This window comes from Phycodurus eques, chromosome 17 (genome assembly GCF_024500275.1).
Source record: "Phycodurus eques isolate BA_2022a chromosome 17, UOR_Pequ_1.1, whole genome shotgun sequence".
NCBI lineage: Eukaryota > Metazoa > Chordata > Actinopteri > Syngnathiformes > Syngnathidae > Phycodurus > Phycodurus eques.
In genome coordinates this window covers 9,181,693-9,204,532 of record NC_084541.1, presented here as the reverse complement: position 1 = coordinate 9,204,532, position 22,840 = coordinate 9,181,693, and the positions used below count along the sequence as shown (strand labels likewise).

The following is a 22,840-nucleotide window of genomic DNA, read 5'->3' as shown; positions in this document are numbered from 1 at the left end:
TTAGCCAGATTTTGGCACACCCACATTTAGGTCGAAACCTTCATGATGAACACATCAGCCTGCTAATGTCTACAAGAGCAGACGAGCACATTTCCTTATACTAGTACATGTTCTTGGCTGTTTCATAAATCGATAATATCGGTCCGCATGAAGGATTGAACCTAATTTCAGGGTGCTGCTGTTTTGATGTTATTGTACAATGGTATTTGATCACAATATAAATTATAATACCAACTACAACAAAGCAGCATTTAGAAACTCAAGCAAGATGGCTTTTGTTTTCAGTGCCCCCCTAACACTCTGCCTGGGCCCCCCTGTGCTACCCCCCCATATGGTGACTATGCATTACTGTAGTAAGACAGCAGCATCAGCATAAGGAGTCACTACACAGAGCACAACCTACATTTACAGTACAACAACACAACCAAAATGAAAACCAACAAGTGAATAAAACACATATAACTATTATTATAGGGAAACATTAAAAAAAAAAACTCTTTACATTACAATTGACACCTAATTACAGCATGTACAACATGCGGCTAGGCATGCAGGGAACTCTGTGAACACTTCTCCCAGGGCTACAGAACATACTGTAAAAAAATAAAATTGTGATATCACACCGAAGCGTGTGATAATGCCATTCCTAGTAGAAGTGTATTGCAAACCAATCTAAAAACAAAGATTTGAATTACATGTTGTGTATTTAAACCAGCCAAATGGCTTTGCCTTAGGAATGATCGCTTAGCTTAGCTTAGTGTAATACTAACAAACATTGGCATACGTGTCACGGTGTTACAACCCTCTATCAAACTGATATTTGAACACAAACGGCAGAGCAACAAATGTAGACAGACAGTATAACAATATTCACAGGCATTTATTTTTTTCATCCTTTGCAGAAAACAACATTACTGCAGCTGACTGAGGAATTGTTACCATCTCCATGTATTATACTACCCCCATGTGGGCCTGGTGCACTCTCAATGAATCAATCATGATGCACAAACTCTTTGTCTTTATATTCTATTTAATTATGTTATTACTGTTTTTTATAAAGTAAAATATTATAGAGTAATATTTATCTTGTCAAAAACAAACACTTTGTTGGATTCTTTTGGTTTGGGTGGATGTAACGGATTAATGGCATTTCCGTTCATTTCAGTGGGTAAAAATGGTTTGAGATATGAGTGTTTTAAGCAGTTAATCAATCCTGCTAATGACAGCTCACAATAATTACTGTATCAACAATTTTTAACAAGGTAGGAAACTGAAAAATATGCAACACTTTATTTCTGTAAAGCGCTGCAAGGTCTTTACATTTTCACTTCTACAAAATTCTCAACAAACCACAAAGTCCCACCACCAAGTTGGCCCGAGGGCTGCTCATGTGGTCCTTGGGGGCGACCTAGTGCCCGCGGGCACCATGTTGGTGACGCTTGTGAATCTATAGTGTCTGCAGCATCTGTTTGCTCTCGACATCCTAACACCTGCTGCTAGATTATATCGCTACCTGCAGATACATTATTTTTAGGCACTGGTTTCAGTTTGGAGGACGCCTCAATAGCTTCTGTGGTGAATTAATTCAAGAGAGGTCGTGCGCAGTGAAAGGTTATATCTCATGAGGCATTCTTCACACTCACACTACTTCCTTCTATTGGACCACGACACCACGCAAATGGAGAAGCAATGTGAAGAGCTGGCGAGCAAACGTTTGTAAATCACGTACTCCGCACTCAAACACAGCAACACAAAAGTGGATACAACATCCGGCTCATTATTGACTATTTGTCACAGAAACTTTGGCAGCTATCAAGTTTAAACTGATTCATTACTATCGTTCCACCTTCTGGCTAAAGGAGGATTTCAGACACAGACAAGACATAAATTCAAAAACAGTTGACGTAAATCATATGCATCACTGCCATTCTGCTATTTGCCACATGAGCACTGTACAGTAGAATAGTGTTGGTGAATGAGGGCGCACCAGAAGAAAACCTTTTAACTGACTTCATGGAGAGGTTTCACATCAACAACCAAGTCATTATGAAATATTAGCAAGAAGGTAGCTTATTTGACATACAGTACATTTTAAAATGTGAAACAAATTAACTGAATACCCAACCCTGTTTGTAGAACCCTTTGACACCCTGCAGTTCAAGAGAACTGCTGTTGTCTATGCTGGTAAAGAAGTGCACAGAAGGTTAAATAATGTACTTTTTGTGGTGTGACTGGCAGCCAAAGTAAGCGAATTGACGTAATGATTAGCATGAAATGTGTGCCAGTATCTTAACCAGACTTCTTGGGAGTGAGTAATCGTAGCCTAATTTTACAACATGCCAAAACAATGTTGACACTCCTGACAACAACACTGGTGCTATGGACAATTACGCCGCTAATAAAAAGTCAAATGTGTCAGTTTGAGGCTGTACACAAAACAAAAATTAGGTTGAATAGAAACAAGCCAAAACCTGACCTTTAACCTTGCATCTTAATAAGTTTTTGATCATTAACAAATTGTGCTTCTCCCATTTTTTTTAAACGTTCTGTTATTTATTTATTTTATTTTATTTACAGTGATGCTATGTTTCGATCCACCGATAGATTGCCAAACGACAGTGTTTGGGGTTCAAAATGGAACTGTCGATAAATGTAAACAAATCCAAATAGACCTAAAACAATGTTGAATACATTATCGGCAGATTTCATGTCACGTTTTTGCCAGTTTTCTAGTTGGCAATAAAAATAATGTAAAGGAAGTGAGTCTGCTCTCATTGAGAGTTGAGAAATTAAGAAGCAAAATTTTTAGTAGGAAATATAAGAATCATATGTATAAGTACAAATCAGAAAGCCTTATCTTTCCTGAATAATTGACTCATGTGGAAATACTGGAAAGTATGTGTTGACCATATCTACCTATAATACAACACTTACTATAGTGTTTTTGTTTAGTTTTTGCTAAATACTGTATGTTAGGTAAGTGGTATGTGAAGAGATCTTCACTTATTAAAGAAAAAAAAACTTAATTATATTTGACAATTTTTATGTCCTAACAATATATACTTTGAATATAAAGTGGTACCTTGAGATTAGATAGTTTAAGTCATTCCATACTCATATGTCAAATCATCTTTCCTCATTAAAATGAATGGAAATGCCATTAATCAGTTCCGGTCTCCACCCAAAACAAAAACAAAAACAAACAAAATATATATATATATATATATATATATATATATATATATATTCTGTATTTTTTAATATGGAAAACAGCACTCCATAATATTGAATTTATCACAACATACTGTCATGAACGGAACAGAGGATAGGACCCAAAAATGCACGACTCCAAAACAAATGGACAGTTTAAAAAAGAGAGGTTTAATATATGACAGAGGTCGGTACACTGGTAGGCAATCCAAAAAGGCAACAGTATCCAAAAACGTGAGGCAAAAAGGCGAGGTCGATATTCGGAACAGGGTCTAGTTTTACTGTGAGTCTGTGACATGGAAACAAGGAATGCTGGAACACGACGACAAGGTACAACGAACTGGCGACTAGAAAGAATGAGACACGAGGTTAAATGCAAGGGGTAATTAGGGTGAACGAGCCACAGGTGGTGAAGATGCTCTCAGGAGCAGGTGTGTATGAGACAGGGGGAAGACAACAACCGCAACACACACTCATGACACATACAGTAATAACATTCAGTAATTAATTAGAGCGCAAAGAAATGTTTGTGCTTCATGATTAATCCATTGCCACTCCTTCTGGTCTGTGCGACTTGGCCACCGGGCAGCAGTATAATACAGTCATGCCAACAAACAAAGAAGAGTTTTCACTCAACGACTGTAGACAACCTGCAGTAATATTAATCGTCATTCGCGGAGGATAAAGAATATATGCCTGTGAGTATTGTTATATCTGTCTGTGTTGCTGTACTGTTTGTGTTCAAATATCCATTCCTTGCCACATAGATGCTATTCGTTAGCCCACCTATAGCATATCCCATTGTGTGTTAGCATTAAGATAGTAGACTTAAAGGCGAAGTTATGTGATTGTTTTAAATACACAATTTGTAATTTTAGTTTGGCAGTAAACTTTAACTGGGAGTGGCTTTAAACAGCTTGAAGCCTTTATTGAAGATTTTTACATTAGACCAAAGTGCTGCTTGTTGTGAAGTGCACTGATTTGAGTTCACTTCCACCATACAATGCTCGCATCTCAAATTCTTGCTCACAAATCAAAGCACAAAATCGGCCAAACGAACGCTCATATCTCGGAAAAATTTAAATGTCTTATAAATTTGACACAACACAGAAGTGTTGTTAACAAGCCTGCCAAATTTGAATGAATAATAAAAAAATAGTACAACCCTAATTCCAATGAAGATGGGACGTTGTGTTAAACATAAATAAAAACAGAATACAATGATTTGCAAATCATGTTCGACCTATATTTAATTGAATACACTACAAAGACAAGATATTCAATGTTCAAACTGATAAACTTTCTTTTTTTTAGCAAATAATCATTCATTTAGAATTTTATGGCTGCAACATGTTCCAAAAATGCTGGGACAGGGTCATGTTTACCATTGTGTTACATCACCTTTTCTTTTAACAACATTCAATAAACGTTTAGGAACTGAGAAATTTTTTAATTCCACGAATGACTGGTGATCAGTCCAGGGTGTACGCCGTCTCACGTCAGATGGGATAAGCTCCAGCTCACATCCAACCCTAATAAGGACAAGCACTACAGAAAATAGAAGGATGAGCATTTTTAATTTCCACCATTCGGGAGATTAATTTTAATACAAACCCCAATTCCAATGAAGGGTCGTTGTGTTAAACGTAATTGAAAACAATACAATGATTTGCAAATCCCTTTCAACCTATTCAATTACTATACATGACAAAGACGAGAGATCTAATGTTCAAACTGAAAACCTGAGTTTTTTTGCAAATACTCATTTAGAATTTGATGCCTGCAACATGTTCCAAAAAAGATGGGACAGGGCAGGTTTATCATTGTCATTGTTGAAGCTTTGTAGGTGGAATTCTTTCCCATTCTTGCTTGATGTACAGCTTCAGCTGTTCAACAGTCCGGGGTCTCCGTTGTCGTATTTCACGCTTCATAATGCGCCACACATTTTCAATGGGAGACAGGTCTGGACTGCAGGCAGGCCAGTCAAGTACCCGCACTCTTTTACTGCAAAGCCACGCTGTTGTGACACGTGCAGAATGTGGTTTGGCATTGTCTTGCTGAAATAAGCCAGGGGCGTCCATGAAAAAGACGTCGCTTGGATGGCAGCATATGTTTCTCCAAAACCTGTATGTACCTTTCAGCATTAATGGTGCATTGACAGATGTTTAAGTTACCCATGCCTTTGGCACAAACACAGCCCCATACCATCACAGATGCTGGCTTTTGAACTTTGCGTCCATAACAGTCCGGATGGTTCTTTTCGATGTTTGGCCCGGAGGATACGACGTCCACAATTTCCAAAAACAATTTGAAATGTGGACTCGTCGGACCACAGAACACTTTTCCACTTTGCATCAGTCCATCTTAAATGAGATCGGGCCCAGAGAAGTCGGCGGCGTTTCTGGGTGTTGTTGATAAATGGCTTTTGCTTTGCATAGTAGAGTTTCAAGTTGCACTTATGGATGTAGCGCCGAACTGTATTTAGTGACATTGGTTTTCTAAAGTGTTCCTGAGCCCATGTGGTGATATCCTTTACACATTGATGTCAGTTTTTGATGCAGTGCCGCCTGAGGGATCGAAGATCACGGGCATTTAATGTTGGTTTTCGGCCTTGCCGCTTACATGCAGTGATTTCTCCAGATTCTCTGAACCTTTCGATGATATTATGGACCGTAGATGATGAAATCACTAAATTCCTTGCAATTGTACATTGAGGAACATTGTCCTGAAACTGTTCGACTATTTTCTCACTCACGTGTTCACAAAGAGGTGAACCTCGCCTTATCTTTGTTTGTGAAAGACTGAGCAATTCAGGGAAGCTCCTTTTATACCCAATCATGCCACCCACCTGTTCCTAATTATCCTGTTCACCTGTGGGATGTTCCAAACAGGTCTTTGATGAGCATTCCTCAACTTTCTCAGTCTTTTTTGCCACCTGTCCCAGCTTTTTTGGAACGTGTTGCAGCCATAAAATTCTAAGTGAATGATTATTTGCTAAAAACAATAAAGTTTATCAGTTTGAACATTAAATATCTTGTCTTTGTAGTGTATTAAATTAAATAAAGGTTAAACATGACTTGCAAATCATTGTATTCTGTTTTTGTTTATGTTTAACACAACATCTCAACTCCATTGGAATTGGGGTTGTAGATAAGGCTTCAAAATGGCAAAAGATCTAGACATTCTCTCAACTTTCCGATGCTGTGGGCATGTCTGATGAATGCGCTGAAAACACGCCTCGCTTGGCTTTCACCTGTCACTCAAATACTTCGTACAGTATGTGCTCAAATGTCTGCAGTGTGACCCATAGGCTGATTAATGTGTGCTGCATGTTTGATAAACGGTTAACTTTCCTTGGAGTGTCTCTGTTATGTGAACCCACATGACACAAAACCAAGGCGGTGAGGCGGTGACTTATTAGCGAGCTAGCAAGCTAATTGCATTCAGTGGTAGTGGAAATGGAAGTTATTATTACAATTATTCATTGTAAGTACTTCACAATTGCGATGGATAGCCGCTGATGGACTGACGGCGCTCAGTACTCATACTGTAGCTATAGTGGGGGAGGGTCGACTCATGTCAGAAAGCCCATGTGTGTACTTGGTACACGCCCGAAAAAATTCCAGACAACTGAAATGGTGAAAAAGAGTTTAATGCTATATCGCAACAATCCAGTACTAATTTGTATTCAGTATTTGAATACGGTATGTTTTCAGCATGTATCTTCAAATATATTTAATGTAATATGAACCAAATCACCAAAATCACTTTACAGGTTCTTATATGGCTCACATAACAACATAGCAATTTTAGCAAATCACGTTGCCATGTTTGTGTTGCAGCAGGGCTTGACATTTTTGGGGGAGTTGAATGCTGCACTTCTAAGGTTATATAACATTTAATTTTTAAAACAATTTCCTTTATGAGGCAATACCAGCATACATTGATTTCCTGTAAAACTCTGTTTCAAGCTTCAGTGCTTTTGAAATAATACTTTCAACTAAATTTTATCTATCCATCCCAGCCATCTTTTATGCCAACCATCAATGTTGTTCTTGTTCTTGGAATTTAAAAGGGTTAATTTTATCAACCACCTCTTGAGCTGTGTGCAGAGAAAAAAAAAATGTTTTCAATATTTAATTACATGCACTAGCTGCAGTCTGTGACGGAAGAGTATTGCAGCCCAAGATAGCTGCAAATTACTGAATGATTCAAAAGGCGGGGTAAACATAACTGCCTTCACAAAGCAGGAGGACACAATTTGTAAAGATACAAAACACACAGAGAAGCGGAGCAGAGAAAAAGGCCATTCTACGTATATACACAGTTAACAGCGGTGATGCATAGGATCTGTTGTCATTTGTTCACGCCACATATAATTTTTTGCGCTTGCAAAACAAAGGTCACAGTTGTATTTGGAACATATTTGCATTGTGTGTTTTTATAACAGCACTATATCTAAACATGAGCCCAAACTGGTATCTCTTTCGATTTTAACAAACATGATGCCAACTTCTCCACTAGGTAAGGCAATTACACTATACAGTACGGTAAATTGTCATATGACCCTCTCTGTTTTGAAGCGTATATTTATCCTGTAGTTAGTTTGTTTTGCATTATAGCATTATTTTTGTCATGTGGTAGGTTCATTATCTTTTTGTATTGCCTAGTTGAGGTTTCTAAATGGTAGTTGCTATTTTTATAGAAGTCCAATTAATAGTGCTGCATTTAAAAGTTACAGCAGTTTTGTATTCTGGTGAAATGCAGACATGAGGTAAGTCATTGACATTTATATCTCACTCTCAAACTTAACGACTTGGATCTTTTTGGCAACGGCTCAAAAGTGTCCGGGGTTGCTCGTCCCTGAGGGACACCATTACCGTTAGTTGAGTCACAGAAGCATGTCTGTTTATAGCTGCCTGCAATACTAACAGCAAGAGCCCCCAAAATGGAAATATGACTGTCTTTGATGAACAAAGAAGCATCCAAATGGCAGTGAATTTCACAGCTGTTATCCTGCGCATATCTCCCGGACTGCACGACTATGGACTCTTCAGTGTGGCTCATCGAGTCAAACAACTGCTGAGGTTCCCAACAGGCCCTTCCTTTGCAACTTTCTAGTGCGCCCTGATCCTGATCATATACTGCCTCATGGTGGTGAAGGCAACATTCTTCAGTGGGTTAAAGAGTCTGCCTCAATGCTGGAGAAGCAGAAAAGAAGTTGTAAACTGTAATGGCAAAGGCCTAAATATTGTAGTTTTTCACAATCAAAGTTATAATTATACGTTAATTGCAAATGAAACAAGTTTTTTTTTTAAAACAGGTTATGAGTATTTAATTAAATTATATAGTAATAATGGTATGCAGCAGTAAAATTATGAGGTGACTTTTTAATGATATCCCATTATTAGTGTATTACAAACCTTTGGCTTTACAACATTAATGATGAGTGGTGTAGTCTCGGGTTCCGTTCAATTTAAAATGCATGGAAATAAGCACAGTAATAAGTAGTGTAGTGGTCTATACTCAGTGGTCACAATATTACTACACAATTGAATTAGATCATTATAAGCTGTACAATGATAATAAAAATGAAGAAATTTTTTAATTCTCCGAATGACTGGTGACCAGTCCAGAGTGAACGCCACCTCACGTCAGATGGGATAAGCTCCAGCTCACGTGCAACCCTAATAAGGACAAGCACTACAGAAAATAGAAGGATGGGCATTTTTAATTTCCACTATTAGGGAGATTAATTTTAATACAAACCTCAATTCCAATGAAGGGTCGTTGTGTTAAACGTAATTGAAAACAATACAATGATTTGCAAATCCCTTTCAACCTATTCAATTACTATACATGACAAAGACGAGAGATGTAATGTTCAAACTGATAACCTTTTTGCAAATACTCATTTTGAATTTGATGCCTGCAACACGTTCCAAAAAAGCTAGGACAGGGCATGTTTATTACTGTCATTGTTGATACTTTGTAGGTGGATTTTTTTCCAATTCTTGCATAATGTACAACTTGAGTTGCTCAACAGTCCATGGTCTCTGTTGTCGTATTTTGCGCTTTGGTAATGCTCCACAAATTTGCAATGGGAGACAGGTCTGGACTGCTGGCAGGCCAGTCGAGTACTCACACTCTTTTACTCTGAAGACACGCTGTTGTAACGTGCAGAATGTGGCTTGGCATTGTCTTGCCGAAATAAGATGGGACGTCTCTGAAAAAGACATTGCTTGGATGGCAGCAAATGTTGCTCCAAAACCCATATGTACTGTACCTTTCAGCATTAATGGTGCCTTCACAGATTACAAGTTACCCATCCCATGGGCACTAACACACCACCACATCATCACTGATACTGGCTTTTGAACTTTGCACTGAGAACAATACACATGGTCCTTTTCCTCTTTGGCCCAGAGGACACAATTTCCAATTTGAAATGTGGACTCGTCAGGCCACAGCACACTTTTACACTTTGCGTCAGCCCATCTCGCATGAGCTCAAGCCCAGAGAAGCTTTACACGTGTGTTTTCAGCATTCCTCTCTTTTTTTCTTCTTTCCCTCTCTTTTGTTGCCCCTGTCCCAGCTTTTTGGGAACGTTTTGCAGGCATAAAATTCAAAATGAGAGAATTTTTGCAAAAAAAAGACAAAATGTTCATCAGTTTGAACATTAAATATCTTGTGTTTGTAGTGTATTCTAATGAATATTCCTTATGTGATCTTAACATTCTGTTTCCTCCCCTTGTCCTACGGGTCAAACATGACCCGCCCTACCAAAGCCCCCAAATAAAGCAGCTGAAATGAATTTTAAATCCAAAATCTAATTTGCATGATGAAACAACGTTATTTATCAATTCAACTCAATTTAATTCATTTTTGTCATGTATTTTTTTCACAATAAAAAAAGACATTATTACAATTTATTTTTTGTTACCAGAAACCAGCTGTCATAAGTTTTCTTTTACAGAGTAAGGTTTATTATTGCACTGTTTATTATGACACTTGCATATTCCATGCATAGCTGGATTTTGCATCACAGGCCACCCATAGTTTGATGCCATATTTTGCTGGCTTGCTTGGCATATACTGCTGGAAAGGACAGCGACTTGTTGATTTAAAAAAAAAAAAAAAAAAAAAGAAGAAGAAATTACAATCACTGAGTGTGAGTGTCACGGAAAATTGCATGAATCAAGGATGTTACATCACAATGAAATAAGAAATATTTCAGGTTAGTAACATTGCATATATGAAAATAAAAAGTTACCGTTGAATTGAACCAACTGCTCATCTACTGTGACTTCAAGGCTAGGGTTGTAGAGGTATGGGAGATGCTCAATTCACTTGTCCCAGACCTCTCTGATGGCTGCCAGTTTGTCCGTCACACGCCTTGCTGATCTTGACTCACGGTTGTCAAATATCAGCCTTTTTGAAAAAGTGTGAAAGATTTTCAGCGGCATTGTGGCACGAAAAATTGCCCTGCCACTCTCTACATCCCAGAGACTATATGTAGCCTTGCCACAGGACCTATATCCACCTGCTAATATCAAAAGCCCTGTGTAGCCACGCAGGTCAAGCTCATCCATATTTTTCCAGTTTTCTCCATGTTTCCGGAAACCCTCCAAATTTGTATTCTCCGGGATGATTTTTTCAATGGTTGGTGTGATGAACAGGAGAAAGGTAGATGAAATGTCCTGCACATGGGCAGCCTTGTTGGCCCTGGAGTCATCCTTATGATGTTTGGTGCTGCTGTTCTTCCCTGGTTGCTGTCTGAATTTGATGGGGACCATGCAATTTTGCTGTTCTTTAACAATAATATTTCTCCATCAGTTTGAGGGATTTCCTCTTCTTCATCTGAAGATGCATCATCCTCTGGGTTGTATTCCTCCACGTCTTCCTCTTCAGATACATCTTCATCCTCTTGTTCCTCCTGAGCTCCTGAAAATCTCTCATCCAGGACCTGTTGGACAGTGAAACTTCTACTCATGGCTTCAGCAACGACCCAACTAGGGGTCATTTGATTCAGTATACCTTTATATCCTCGATACTGAATTCGTTTTGATTATGTTTTAAATGTGTTTTGTTTTCTTTGGGAGCTTGTGTGATGTGAGGGGTTAGTTGCAGCTCAAGAGTGCAGCTGCAGGTCAAATGTTAGTTCAATTCATACACCAATCCAGTTTCTTTGACTTGTGTGTGTGTGTGTGTGTGTGTGTGTGTGTCTGTGTGTGTGTGTGTGTGTGTATCTGTGTATGAGAAAGAGTTTGTGTTTGGCCTTTGAACTTTTTTACTGGTGTTTAAATGCTTTTATAATTCACGGGTCAAAAATGACCCATAAGACAACCATTGTACCCTAGTGGTGTACAGCCCACATGGAAACATAAACAAAAACAAAGTATCACTTTTTCTAATGATGGGGCCCCTTTAGGAAATGTCAGAAAATTTTAAGTTGGAAAAAGATAGTCTAAGGTATTTTTTTCTACAGCTAAACATGGCAGTGGGTCACTTTTGACCTGCAAGACAACACAAGGGATATAGGTTGAAAATGATTTGGAAATAATTTTATTCTGTTTTTATTTACATTTTACACAACATCCCAACTTCATTGGAATTGGGGTTTGTGATATTTTTACTATTATGGTTGTAGTTTTTAGTGTTGAAGAACTGCATTGCATCATACTGAAAATATTCTATGTAAAAGTGTTGCCAAATTTATTTCCATGAAATAAAAATGCATACAAAAGCAACACAAGACAGTTTTACTGTTCCGAAAGCAGCTTTCATCCTTTCTATTAATTCAATATAGAGATTAGGAGGAGATTATAAATCAGGTTAATTATTGTAATTGTAATACTAATCTCCCTTCACACTATCACAATCCTTCTTTTCTGTCCAATGGATGATTCTGCTAGCTGTTTACCCAGTGCAGTGTTGCTACAGTACAAGCAAGCTACAGTACAAACAAAGGATTTTCGGACAAATAAATGTTGCTTTGTAAACACATTTACAGAATTAGTCGGTAAATGTACATTGTACGTACCTATTTTGATCACAAATGGGAAAACACTATGAGGTTTAACATGGTCCAAAAGAAAGATAATTGTCATGCAGACCTGCTCATTCTCTACTTAACAAATGTGTTCATTTCTTTAAACTCCACTGAAGTGTTTTACAGTTATGCGTCACACTCACTACGATTAATTTAATATTGCATTGCACCTTTTAAAGTGCTTGGCATTTCAAACTTTTTCTCATAGTTCTCATCCAGCTGAACCTCGAGAAAGCTCATTATTTCCCACAAGCCCAGACATTATGTCTGTATTATGGCATGGAAATGTATAATCATCCAAAGCATTGCTTTGCTGTGTGTGAAGTCAAAGGGCATGTTAACAGACATTCACGAGGATGGAAAAATATCCACAGAAGACTTGTTAAATCACCCGTGTAGAACTAAAGTGCAAGTACTTAGGGTCCATGCATGGAGTGGTGATTAAGCGCCATATTAGGGAGTGATAACTTCAGTTTGGTGTAATGTCAAAAGCTTTTATTACGTGCCTAATTGCTATGTGCTAAATCAAAGCTAAAGATTCTTCTTGCATTAGGCTTCTGTGTCTTACGGTAGTTGGATTTTCAATGCATATGAGGTGTGTCAAAAAAGTCACAGGATTGGTGTCACAAAAGATGAATTTTGAAGTCCGAACTACAATCTGCAGGTTTTCCCCTTTGGAGCAATGCCCCTCGAGTGTAACACATATTTTCAGCTTTTTCTGCCACGCTTTTAAGCATTTCTGGAAGAATTCTTCCGGGTTTCTCCGCAGCACTGTGGTCATGGCTATCTTGATGTCGCCCAAGTCTTCAAAACAGGTTCCGTTGATGACCCCTTTGAACTTGGGAAGGAGAAAAAATAAAATCACACGGAGCCAGGCTGGGAGGTTGCGCCTGCACGGTGATGTTCTTCTCAGCCAGAACTTGTCAGATGCTCAGCGCAAGGTGAGCAGGCGGGTTGTCATGGTGAAGCAGCCACGAGTTATCCTGCCACAACCCTTGCCTCGTCTCGCTCACTGAACGAAGCGAACGGCGCATAATCTCTTGAGACGTGCTAGTGGATTTTCTCGCAAACATTGAAGGTGGAAAACACATAGTTTGGTTTCAAAAAATATTTCTTATGACACAAGTCCTACAACTTTTCGGACACACCTAGTATGGTGGTTTCCCAGCCTTGGAATTTTTGGGCCACTTTTAGGAACTTTGTAGATGTTCTGACTGCACCAACTTTTCCATGAAAATTTCTAAATTTAACTCTCTATTTTCGATACCGCTTATCTTCTTCAGGCTTGTGACACCTGGAGCCTATCCTTGCTGACTTCAGTCAGTCAATCACAGTGAACGTACACAGACAGACAACCATTCACACTCACATTCACACCGTCACTGAGTTTAATTAGAAAACACAAGAAGCGACTCCAGTTTGTCTAATCAAGAACAATAGCCTACAAACACCATTTTGAGACGCACCCGATGACCAATATTCCTTTCCTTCACCATCTGGCTTTGCCTATCTATAGTATGTGCATTGATTGGACCATTTGCATGTGGGAAGGTACAGTATAAAAATCCATCTTGGAGACCCCCTCGGGACCAGACTCTCGAGATACTGCATGCCTCCATGTCGAAATGTCTGACGTTTTTGGTAATATACTAATTAGTTAGATAATTAACTGTGCAAGTACCTTTGTCTTCAACAATTTGTTTTAGGTATATTCTATAAGAACAAGTTTTTTTTAACATGAGTTCACATGTCCAGAAAGTTCACCCATACAATATCAGTGACTTTAGATTTAACTCAAGCAGAAATTTTTAATGAAGAAATGACTAAAGGATAACAATGCTGAATTTTGATTGACACTGTCAGATATCAGACAGACATCTCAACATATTGTAGAAAAACAGCTATTAGTGTTATACAGTGCCATTCTGCACCACTGTAATCAGAATCAGAATCAGAATCAGAATCATCTTTATTTGCCAAGTATGTCCAAAACACACAAGGAATTTGTCTCCGGTAGTTGGAAACTCCAACAATAACAAACAAAATGTAATAAATAATAAACAAATTGTTAAATATGTTAACCTACCAAATAGAAGTTCGAAAGTATAAAAAACAGTAGCAAACGACAGAGTGTAGTGAACTTAAGTGTGACAAGCATGTTATTTGAAAGTTTCAACAAGTAGAGAGCTGACAAAAAACATGTACCCACGTGACCTATAACCTCAGCTAGTCCAAACATCTTGGATTCGATGTCCTCAGCCTCACAAAGAGAAACAATCCCTCAAGGTTTGACAAAGACGAGTTGACAATTGGACCCGGCTGACAAGGAACACGTAATTAAAGACCTGACCTCCTTAAAAAGTGGTATTACTGCTTTTTTTTTTTTTTTTTTTTTTTTTTTACAGGAGTGGCCATGGACATGCCCTGGACTAATCTTCACACAAATAGTGATTCCTACATAAGCCACGGCAAATAACATGCAGTGGCAAACTAAATACAAATAATTGCTGTTTACAAATTTTAGATATGATTACCAGCATAATTCAGATATGTCTTTGTTTAATAAAAATCAAACGCCCAAACTACTAACTTAACGACTACTAAAACATGAAAACTGAAGCAGCAAGGTCAGCAATTTACAAAATTTTAGTCACTGGATTTGACCACGACCACTGCCTTCCATTGGACAGCAACATTATTTTCACTCACTATGTGTACAGCTACTAAACAAGGCTAATGTCCTTGACTATACATGTATGTTGCAAGTTTAAAAGCTTATTGATACCCAAAGTGTGGATTTATAAATTTCAAGGATTATTAAAGTCCATTGCTATTCAAGCTTGTATTCTCAGCACACACTTCCTTTTTGACAGCCATCATCAGGACGTTTACCTGGAAATGTTTATTTTTACACACTAAATATGCTCACTATATAAAAATTGTAGCTTGCAAAAATCTCTCCTTTGAAATGGCCCTTAAAGTGAACGAGACAGAAAATGAGGGGGGCAGTTATTTGGAATGGCCCAGTTCTTTTTTTCCATTCATCAAGTTATCTTGCAACAACAGAGAAGCAAAGATTAATAGGACAGAGATTCTACAAGAATGAACATAAACAACCGACACAATGTCAATGTAAATGGTGAGAGATCTGTGCACTCAGCTGGTCACTCCCATTAGCCTCAATCTCTGGCCTGGACAAGAGGCACTGCAGCACTGGCAGTCATAAACATTTCAATCATTCTTATCTCAGCAAACATCCTGTGCTGGAGTACAATCTCTGAGGTGAAATCCACTAAATGAGCACCTTTGTCACCATCAACCACTGTTGGCTAAATTGCCCTTCAGTGTAATATTTAGAGGATAATGGGCAATCTGTAGACGCATGTTGATTCATACTGCTGCCAGATAACCTTGTGGGCTTGTTGGAGAGCTCACAAGGCAACAGCACAGTGTCAATGTCACTAATCTTCAGCGTCAAGCTTTTCGAAGGAATGCTCTCGATTCAGACAACAATACACAGCTCGGGGGCAAACGTCTGCTCGTCGACCACCTCGGCCCGGCAGCTGCGACCACGGACAGAATTGTGAAGACGGAGGGCGCAATAACACTTTTACACTCATCTACTACTCCCAATAAAGTAGTAGCCTTCATGAGCAATGGAATGCATCAGAATGATTTTTGCATTTGTTAATTATCAGTAGGATGCTGGTGTAGTAGATGCTAAGTGCTGTTTTTGCGCAGAAATGTGAGTCAGTGCTCCCATCTTTCTGCCTGCATACACACACACACACACACACACACACACAAAGTGAAAAAATTATGTCTCCCCACAGGGTCGAGGAGCAAAAATGGGGGGGTTACCCACACATGTGTGTCATTAGGCAGACTTCTAATTCAGGCAAAGCCTTGTGGGAACATGCTAGACTAAATAGTATTTTACAGTATTTTGACTACTATGGTGTCACACATACCATTTACACTCAGTTATTGCAGTATTGTTTCATATCAGATACAAATGAAATACATCTAAGAGCTGCATCTAAATGTTGCTTTTACAAAGATATTAATTCTCAGTTTTGGCTGACTCTGTCAGAGTGCGATTAATGTCAAAAATATTATTATGGATGTAATTTGCAGTGGTGTACAATTGCTCTGTCTCACAGCTTTTTACAGTATCCTTACCTCTTTCATGTATCTAATTAGGTGATCAGAACATTTGAAATACAGAGGATATAAAAGGTCTACACAGTGTGTGTTAAGCTAACACGGACTGCTATTTTGAAATGTTCATAATTCCTTCCACCTTATCTCAGGCCCCAATTCCAGCTGAAGAAAAACAGCCCCAAAGTGTGATGCTGCCACCAACAGCATCACACTTTGTTATGAGGAGTGTTGTGTTTGTGCCAAACATACCTTTTGGAATTATGGCCAAAAACTTCAACTTTGGTTTCACTGGACCATAACAAAGTCAACAAAATGTAATTTAATGTGATTTGTTAAATTGAACACAGCGCAATCACAGTATTTCAGTTGTTTATCTTTAATTCCCTTCTTGAAAAGAAAGGGAAAATAACTGAGTTGTACATGTTATAGGTACATTAATGGTATAAAAAGTTTTGAAAATACTTCTTTTTTTTTACAGTATATATAAAAAAAATTGTGTTTGAGCAGGGGTGTGTAGAATGTTTATATCCACTGTAGCTCTCCATATGCAGCACAGTTCTACATCACTGTAAACTAAAAGCATAATAATAAACATGATGTTAAGGATTGTTTTAATTTGTTTCTTGATATTACAAAAGGTAATTGTATTGTTGAAGGAGCTGGTGAGTGTATTGATCATAATAATATTTTTTTTGTTTTTGAATGAATTTGTTGCATGGACTTTGATTCTCTAATGGTGCGACCAGAGCACCTCTATCTCAATAGCCCTTAGAAACCAGACAACAACAAGGATATCATGTGGAGACCTGTACAGTATGTACAGTCCTATTGTTAACACACTGGGGAGCATGTGCAACCCTGCACAAGTGGGAATATACAGCACAAGCTTTAAGGCTGAGCACTGTTTTAAGTCTGGACCCAGTGTCCAGACTTAAAACACTGGGTCTGGGTAAAATGCACTGCCAAAAAATTTTTTTATAATTATTCAAAATATCATGGAAAAGAGATGTGATGATAACAGATATGATGAATCAGCATTTTTGATGAGTAAACAGAGGAGACTGGTGGGGAATAGAGACTGTCAGGGGACTGACTGTTTGTCTAGTTTTGGGAATGGCTTTGTCATGAATTGTCCTGACAGCGCAGAAGAGAAGGTTCAGCATGGTGAGTGTAGCTATGACTTACACAAGCGATAAGATCCTCAATGATACAAGGTCTGGGCTCTGTTGCGGTCTACTTTATACCAATTTTTATATAATACAATTATTGCAGGGCCTTCGGGTTGGACATGGCAAAAGTTTGGATTCTCATACTGTATTTTGTCAAATAGTGGCCGAAATAGCATCTAATAAACACTCTGCCACAACTGACCTGTTACCTTACCTAACCCAACCCTAACCTTATCTGTTGAAAGCCTTGCGATGACCCAGTGGGATATATTCTCTCCACCAGAGGCTTTAAGCGGGTATATTTTCATTACATGTAGGGATGTGTAGGTAAGATCGATGTGTGGTATTTGATTAACAGCGAGGACGTGGTTTCATTGCATTCAGCAGACACGCCCACACCCCTCAAATCATCTTTTGAAATGAATGTTAAATTGTCCATTAATCATTTCCAGCCTCATTATAAAAAACAACCCAAATGTTTTTATTTTTAAAGAAACATAACACTACAGTATTGTACTTTATAAAAAAAAAAACATACAGTGATAACATGACTAAATAAATAAATAAAACCGGTTTTGTCCCATTTTTTGTTTCAATTTAATTGACATTGTGCTACTCCTTCTTGTGTTCGTGCCCACACGTGGCCACATGGGGGCAGAGTAATACAACCATACATGTCGATGGTGGTCTCAATTTAGTATGCTGCAGTAATATTAGTTGTTCTTTGCAGAGGATAAAGAATATATGCCTCCCCCTAATAACCACCTGGTTCTCTCTGCAGTTGGGTATCAAAAAACACTATATGAGAAATACAGTAATGAGGTGACTTTTGTTTAACACTTACTGACAATATTCACTGTTTGGCAAAATATGTCATTGGGGGATTTTAGGCGATAAGATCCATTTGGTGTTACCTCTCTGATTAGGACATGAGTTAAAAAGGCAGGGCAATGGAGTAAGTGTGGCAAAAGGGAGAAACGGGGAGCATTTATGTCTCGTGGGTACACGCTAAGAGGATTTAAAAATTTAAGAAGGCAACAGGACAGGGCATATTATGTTCATAAGTACCAAGTTAAAATGACTATGCAAAATGATGTCAGGATATGACTTTTTTCAGGACATGTGCACTTTTAAATTGCCCGGTACCATGACGGAATACAAGAAGAGCTGCTTCCCATTCTTCCATTCTGATGCAGTGTTACAGGCCTTTGCAGGTGTCACTGTGACAAGTACTAGGAGCTGTTTGAGACCCAGTTACAGGACCTGTCACTATAATTTGAGAGGTAGATACTTGTTTTACCCTGTCAAGGAGTGCGGAATACACTGTGTGTGTAATTTGAGACATCACTGAGAGGTTGCCACACTCAGTGGCAGAACACCTGCTGAATTCTGATACTCAACAATTTGTAAACAAAAGAAATGCTACATACACACTTGCATATAAATGAATGTATGTGCTTACTTCTGCAACCAACAGCAGTGTGTTGTGTTTAATCAATAGGCCACTTAACTTACGAAAATATTTTCCCTTGTACGACATGCAAAGCAGCACTGAAACGATAAACACACAAATTACATCAGCAACTACCAGCACAAATGCACTTGGACTACTACCCGAAAACAAAAACACACTGACCATCCACCCATTTCCTATACCGGTCAAGCGGGTCGTAGGTGAGCTGGAGCATATCCCAGCTAACTTTGGTCTTGCAGCGTTTTACATCCTGGACTGTTCGCCAGCCAAATGCAGGGCATATGTATTATATTGTAGAAACACAACCATCCACATGTACATTCACACCTCTGGACAATTTTCTCTGTAATTAATCTAACATGCATGTTTGGGGAATGAGGAAAGGAGCTGGCGTATACCTGGAGAAAACCCATGCAAGCAAAGGGATGCAAAAGTTCAATTAGATTGGTCTGAGCCAAGATTTTAACCCAAGAAAGCCTCCCAACACACTGATCAAATCCACCAAATTTGACCTGTTGTGACACTTTATTTTAAAGGGGGTGAAAGAAAGAAAGAAAGAAAGAAAGAAAGAAAGAAAGAAAGAAAGAAAGAAAGACAAATATATCTGAAATAAGAATTCGGATTAACATCCATCCAGATTATCTTGTTGGGCAGACTACACCCAGAACTGGTCACAAGTCAATCACAGGCACATGTCGACAGGCAACCATTCATATTCACATTCACACGTTACCGAGTGGGAACTGTGACCAAGCTGCCTGCATCACGCTGCAGAGTCACCGTCAGTGACTCAGTTAGTGTCAATATAATAATGCTTGATCATATGTTCTAAAAAGAGGAGTTTAAATTTGGTATGTACACTTCATTTCAGGAAAGTACAGCAACACTATCTACAAGTAGACATTGAGTCTGATTTCCCAATAGTACAACAGATAAGCTATGTCAAATGGAATGCTATTACTAGGTGTGAACCTAAATATACCTCAGGAAGTAATTTGCTTGGAGCAACGTGATCGTGTGCCACCGGCCGCTGTCCCTGGTGCTGAAACAGGGGCCAAGCCCTATTAGGATGCAAATGTGTCCTATAGGACTGCAAGGTTAGAAAGCAGCGTAGTGTGAGAGGACACTTGGGGTATTAAAACTATGCAGTGGAGGGGGGTATTGCAGGATGCAGATAGTTTGATCCCCACAAAGTGCAATTGCACACAAGCAACAGTGCGAGGCGCAGGTGCGATGCAGCTGAGCAGAGAGAAAGAGAGTTTGATTGATCATGTGGGCTATGGGAGCCTGCGAGAGTTGTCGAAAATTGCTGCATAGACGCCCTTAAGGAACATATGTGCAACCCACTGAATCCAAACACTACATCGACTCTGTGGGAGCTACAATTCAAGCGTATCCCAGATATGATGTTGCCCACGAAGCCCCCAAACCTGTGCTAGTATGCTTTTCTTCCGGGTTCACCGGTAATCCCCAATACATGATCCCACTTACCGCAGTCCTCACACAAAATCTTGCCAACATCCTTCTTGAGACTCTTCCCGCTCGTGTCCAGGGGCGCAAATGAAGCCTTATAGACCAGCGGCGCTTCCGTGGGCTCCATGAAAAAGATGTACTTGCGGTTCTTCTGCACGTCGGCGCACGGAGCCTCCGACCCGAACTCCCCCAGCACGGTGACGAGCTGCTCGGGCTCCAGTCCCCCACTGTGAAGGGGCCACACGTCCAGCACTTTGACGTGCACGCCGGGCTGCGACGGAGGCTCGGCGGAGGCGTTCCCCGGCGTGGACTGCACCTTGCCCTCGATCACCACGGCCGACCTGTACGCCCGGTCCTGCAGGGAATCCGAAGTCGGGGGATAGCAGGCGAATGAGACCCCGATGAGCAGCATGGATAGAGATGCGAGCGACTCAAGCCTCATGCCGCCTGCTGTGGCTCGCGAGTGGCTGCTGGCGGTGCTGCTGCTGCTGCTGCGGCGGCGGCGGCGGCGGGGCTCCCGGGGCTGCGGGACGATGGGGACGGAGCTGGGTTGGCTGAGGAGGAGGAGACGGCAAGGGGGCTCCAGTGGCTCGACAGCGCGGCGGACCTCGCACAAGTGTCCATGCCATCGGGATCCGCTGCTTGATCCCCGCTTAATTCCAACGGGTCGGCGTGCGGCGGTGCGACATAGAAGGATGCTGGCTCCCAAATCCAGTTTAATAACAACAATAATAACAATAAGGCATCATAGACAGTGGAAGCAAGGAATTGGATGAGGATGCCCTCTCCTATGCTGCCATGGCAGCCTTGACGCTCTTATCTTTGCCCAAATATTGCAGTAAGGAGGGGTACAGCCGTCGATTATGAAGCAAGAAAAGACGGAAAAATGCTGCAGTGGGCCCACAAATTCTGCTCGTTCGAGTCTCAGGAGCATGGGGAAAAGCGCAGGTTTGATTCTGAGGATTAAAACATGATTGCGGTCCTGCTCGCCGTCTTCTACCGCGGCTCTCTCCGCCCCCCCCCCTACCCCCCCCCCCCCCCCCCCCCCCCCCACTCTCACAGACCCAAAGAAAATGGAACAGATTGCCAAAAGGAGGAGGAGGAGAAGAAGAGGGGGTCGGGGGCGTCACGCAAAAATGCAGGATGGGAGGTGTGCATGCAGCCATTTCCTCACTCCTCCCAAGCACAGGTCCTATAAAGTGGTCACTTCATGGTGTATTTTAACATTAGTAATAGTCCAATACAAGTCATGCGCTGTGATGACTTTTCTTCTGTGTTCATATAAGAGCTTTTAAAACAGATGCTGAAGAACTACATCTGCTGGAAACTACTTTTAACAATACTAAGGAGGACATTTAAAGATGCATAAGTCAAAAATGTGGGGACAACCTGCAGTAATTTGAATATTTAGGGGAGGCTAGTAAGGCTTGTAGAGGACAGTTTGGTTTCAGCAAATATAGGAATGTACTGTCAAGATCCTGAAAGAGGGACATCTGCTGGCCACATCTTATATGGCATCGTGAATGCAGAACAGGCATTGGAATTTGCACGCCAACAGGTGGGCAGCATCTCAGTCTCACACAACAAGTAGGCTATGCTCGCGAAAAAATATCAATGTTATAAATGTGCTGTACATTATTTGACATATGTACACCTGCATGTTATACCCATGCTTGCTTGGGTTTTCTCCTACATTTCAAAACCATGCATGTTAGGTTCAATGACGACTCGCGTGAGGGTTAGTCCACATTGTTGCTTTTACTCGTCCAGGGTTTGCTCTTCCCAAAGTCAGCTGGGATAAGCTCCAGCTCAACCCTGGCACATTCTAATGCAAAGCAAACAATATATCGTTTAACATGTCACTTCTGGCGGCACGGTGAACGTCTAGTTAGAGCGTCTGCCTCACAGTTCTGAGGACTGGGGTTCAATCCCCGGCCCCACCTGTGTGGAGTTTGCATGTTCTGCCCGTGCCTGCGTGGGTTTTCTCCGGGCACTCCGCTTTCCTCCCACATCCCAAAAACATGCATGGTAGGTTAATTGAAGACTCTAAATTGCCTGTAGGTGTGAATGTGAGTGCGAATGGGTGTTTGTTTATGTGCCCTGCGATTGGCTGGCAACCAGTTCAGGGTGTACCGCGCCTCCTGCCTGATGATGGCTGGGATAGGCACCACCGCTCCCGCGACCCTTGTGAGGATAAGCGGCTCAGATAATGGATAGATGGATGTCACTTCTGTCCAGACAAAGACAATAAAGCTCCATTTCATTTTGTTACTGACAGAGAGGTATAAATTTAATAAT

The 22,840-nt window shown here is 40.2% G+C and overlaps 1 protein-coding gene across 2 annotated transcripts in view; it reads right to left on the bottom strand.

The window, feature by feature from the left end:
- Positions 1-20,999, bottom strand: part of nrg2a (neuregulin 2a) — a 127,474-nt gene extending 106,475 nt beyond the window's left edge. For both annotated transcript variants that reach the window (XM_061702979.1, XM_061702978.1), the window contains exon 1: positions 20,561-20,999. In XM_061702979.1, the coding sequence (XP_061558963.1) occupies positions 20,561-20,984 (424 nt within the window). In that variant the 5' untranslated portion in view covers positions 20,985-20,999. The remainder of the gene's footprint in view (positions 1-20,560) is intronic.
- Between the last annotated feature and the right edge of the window lie 1,841 nt (positions 21,000-22,840).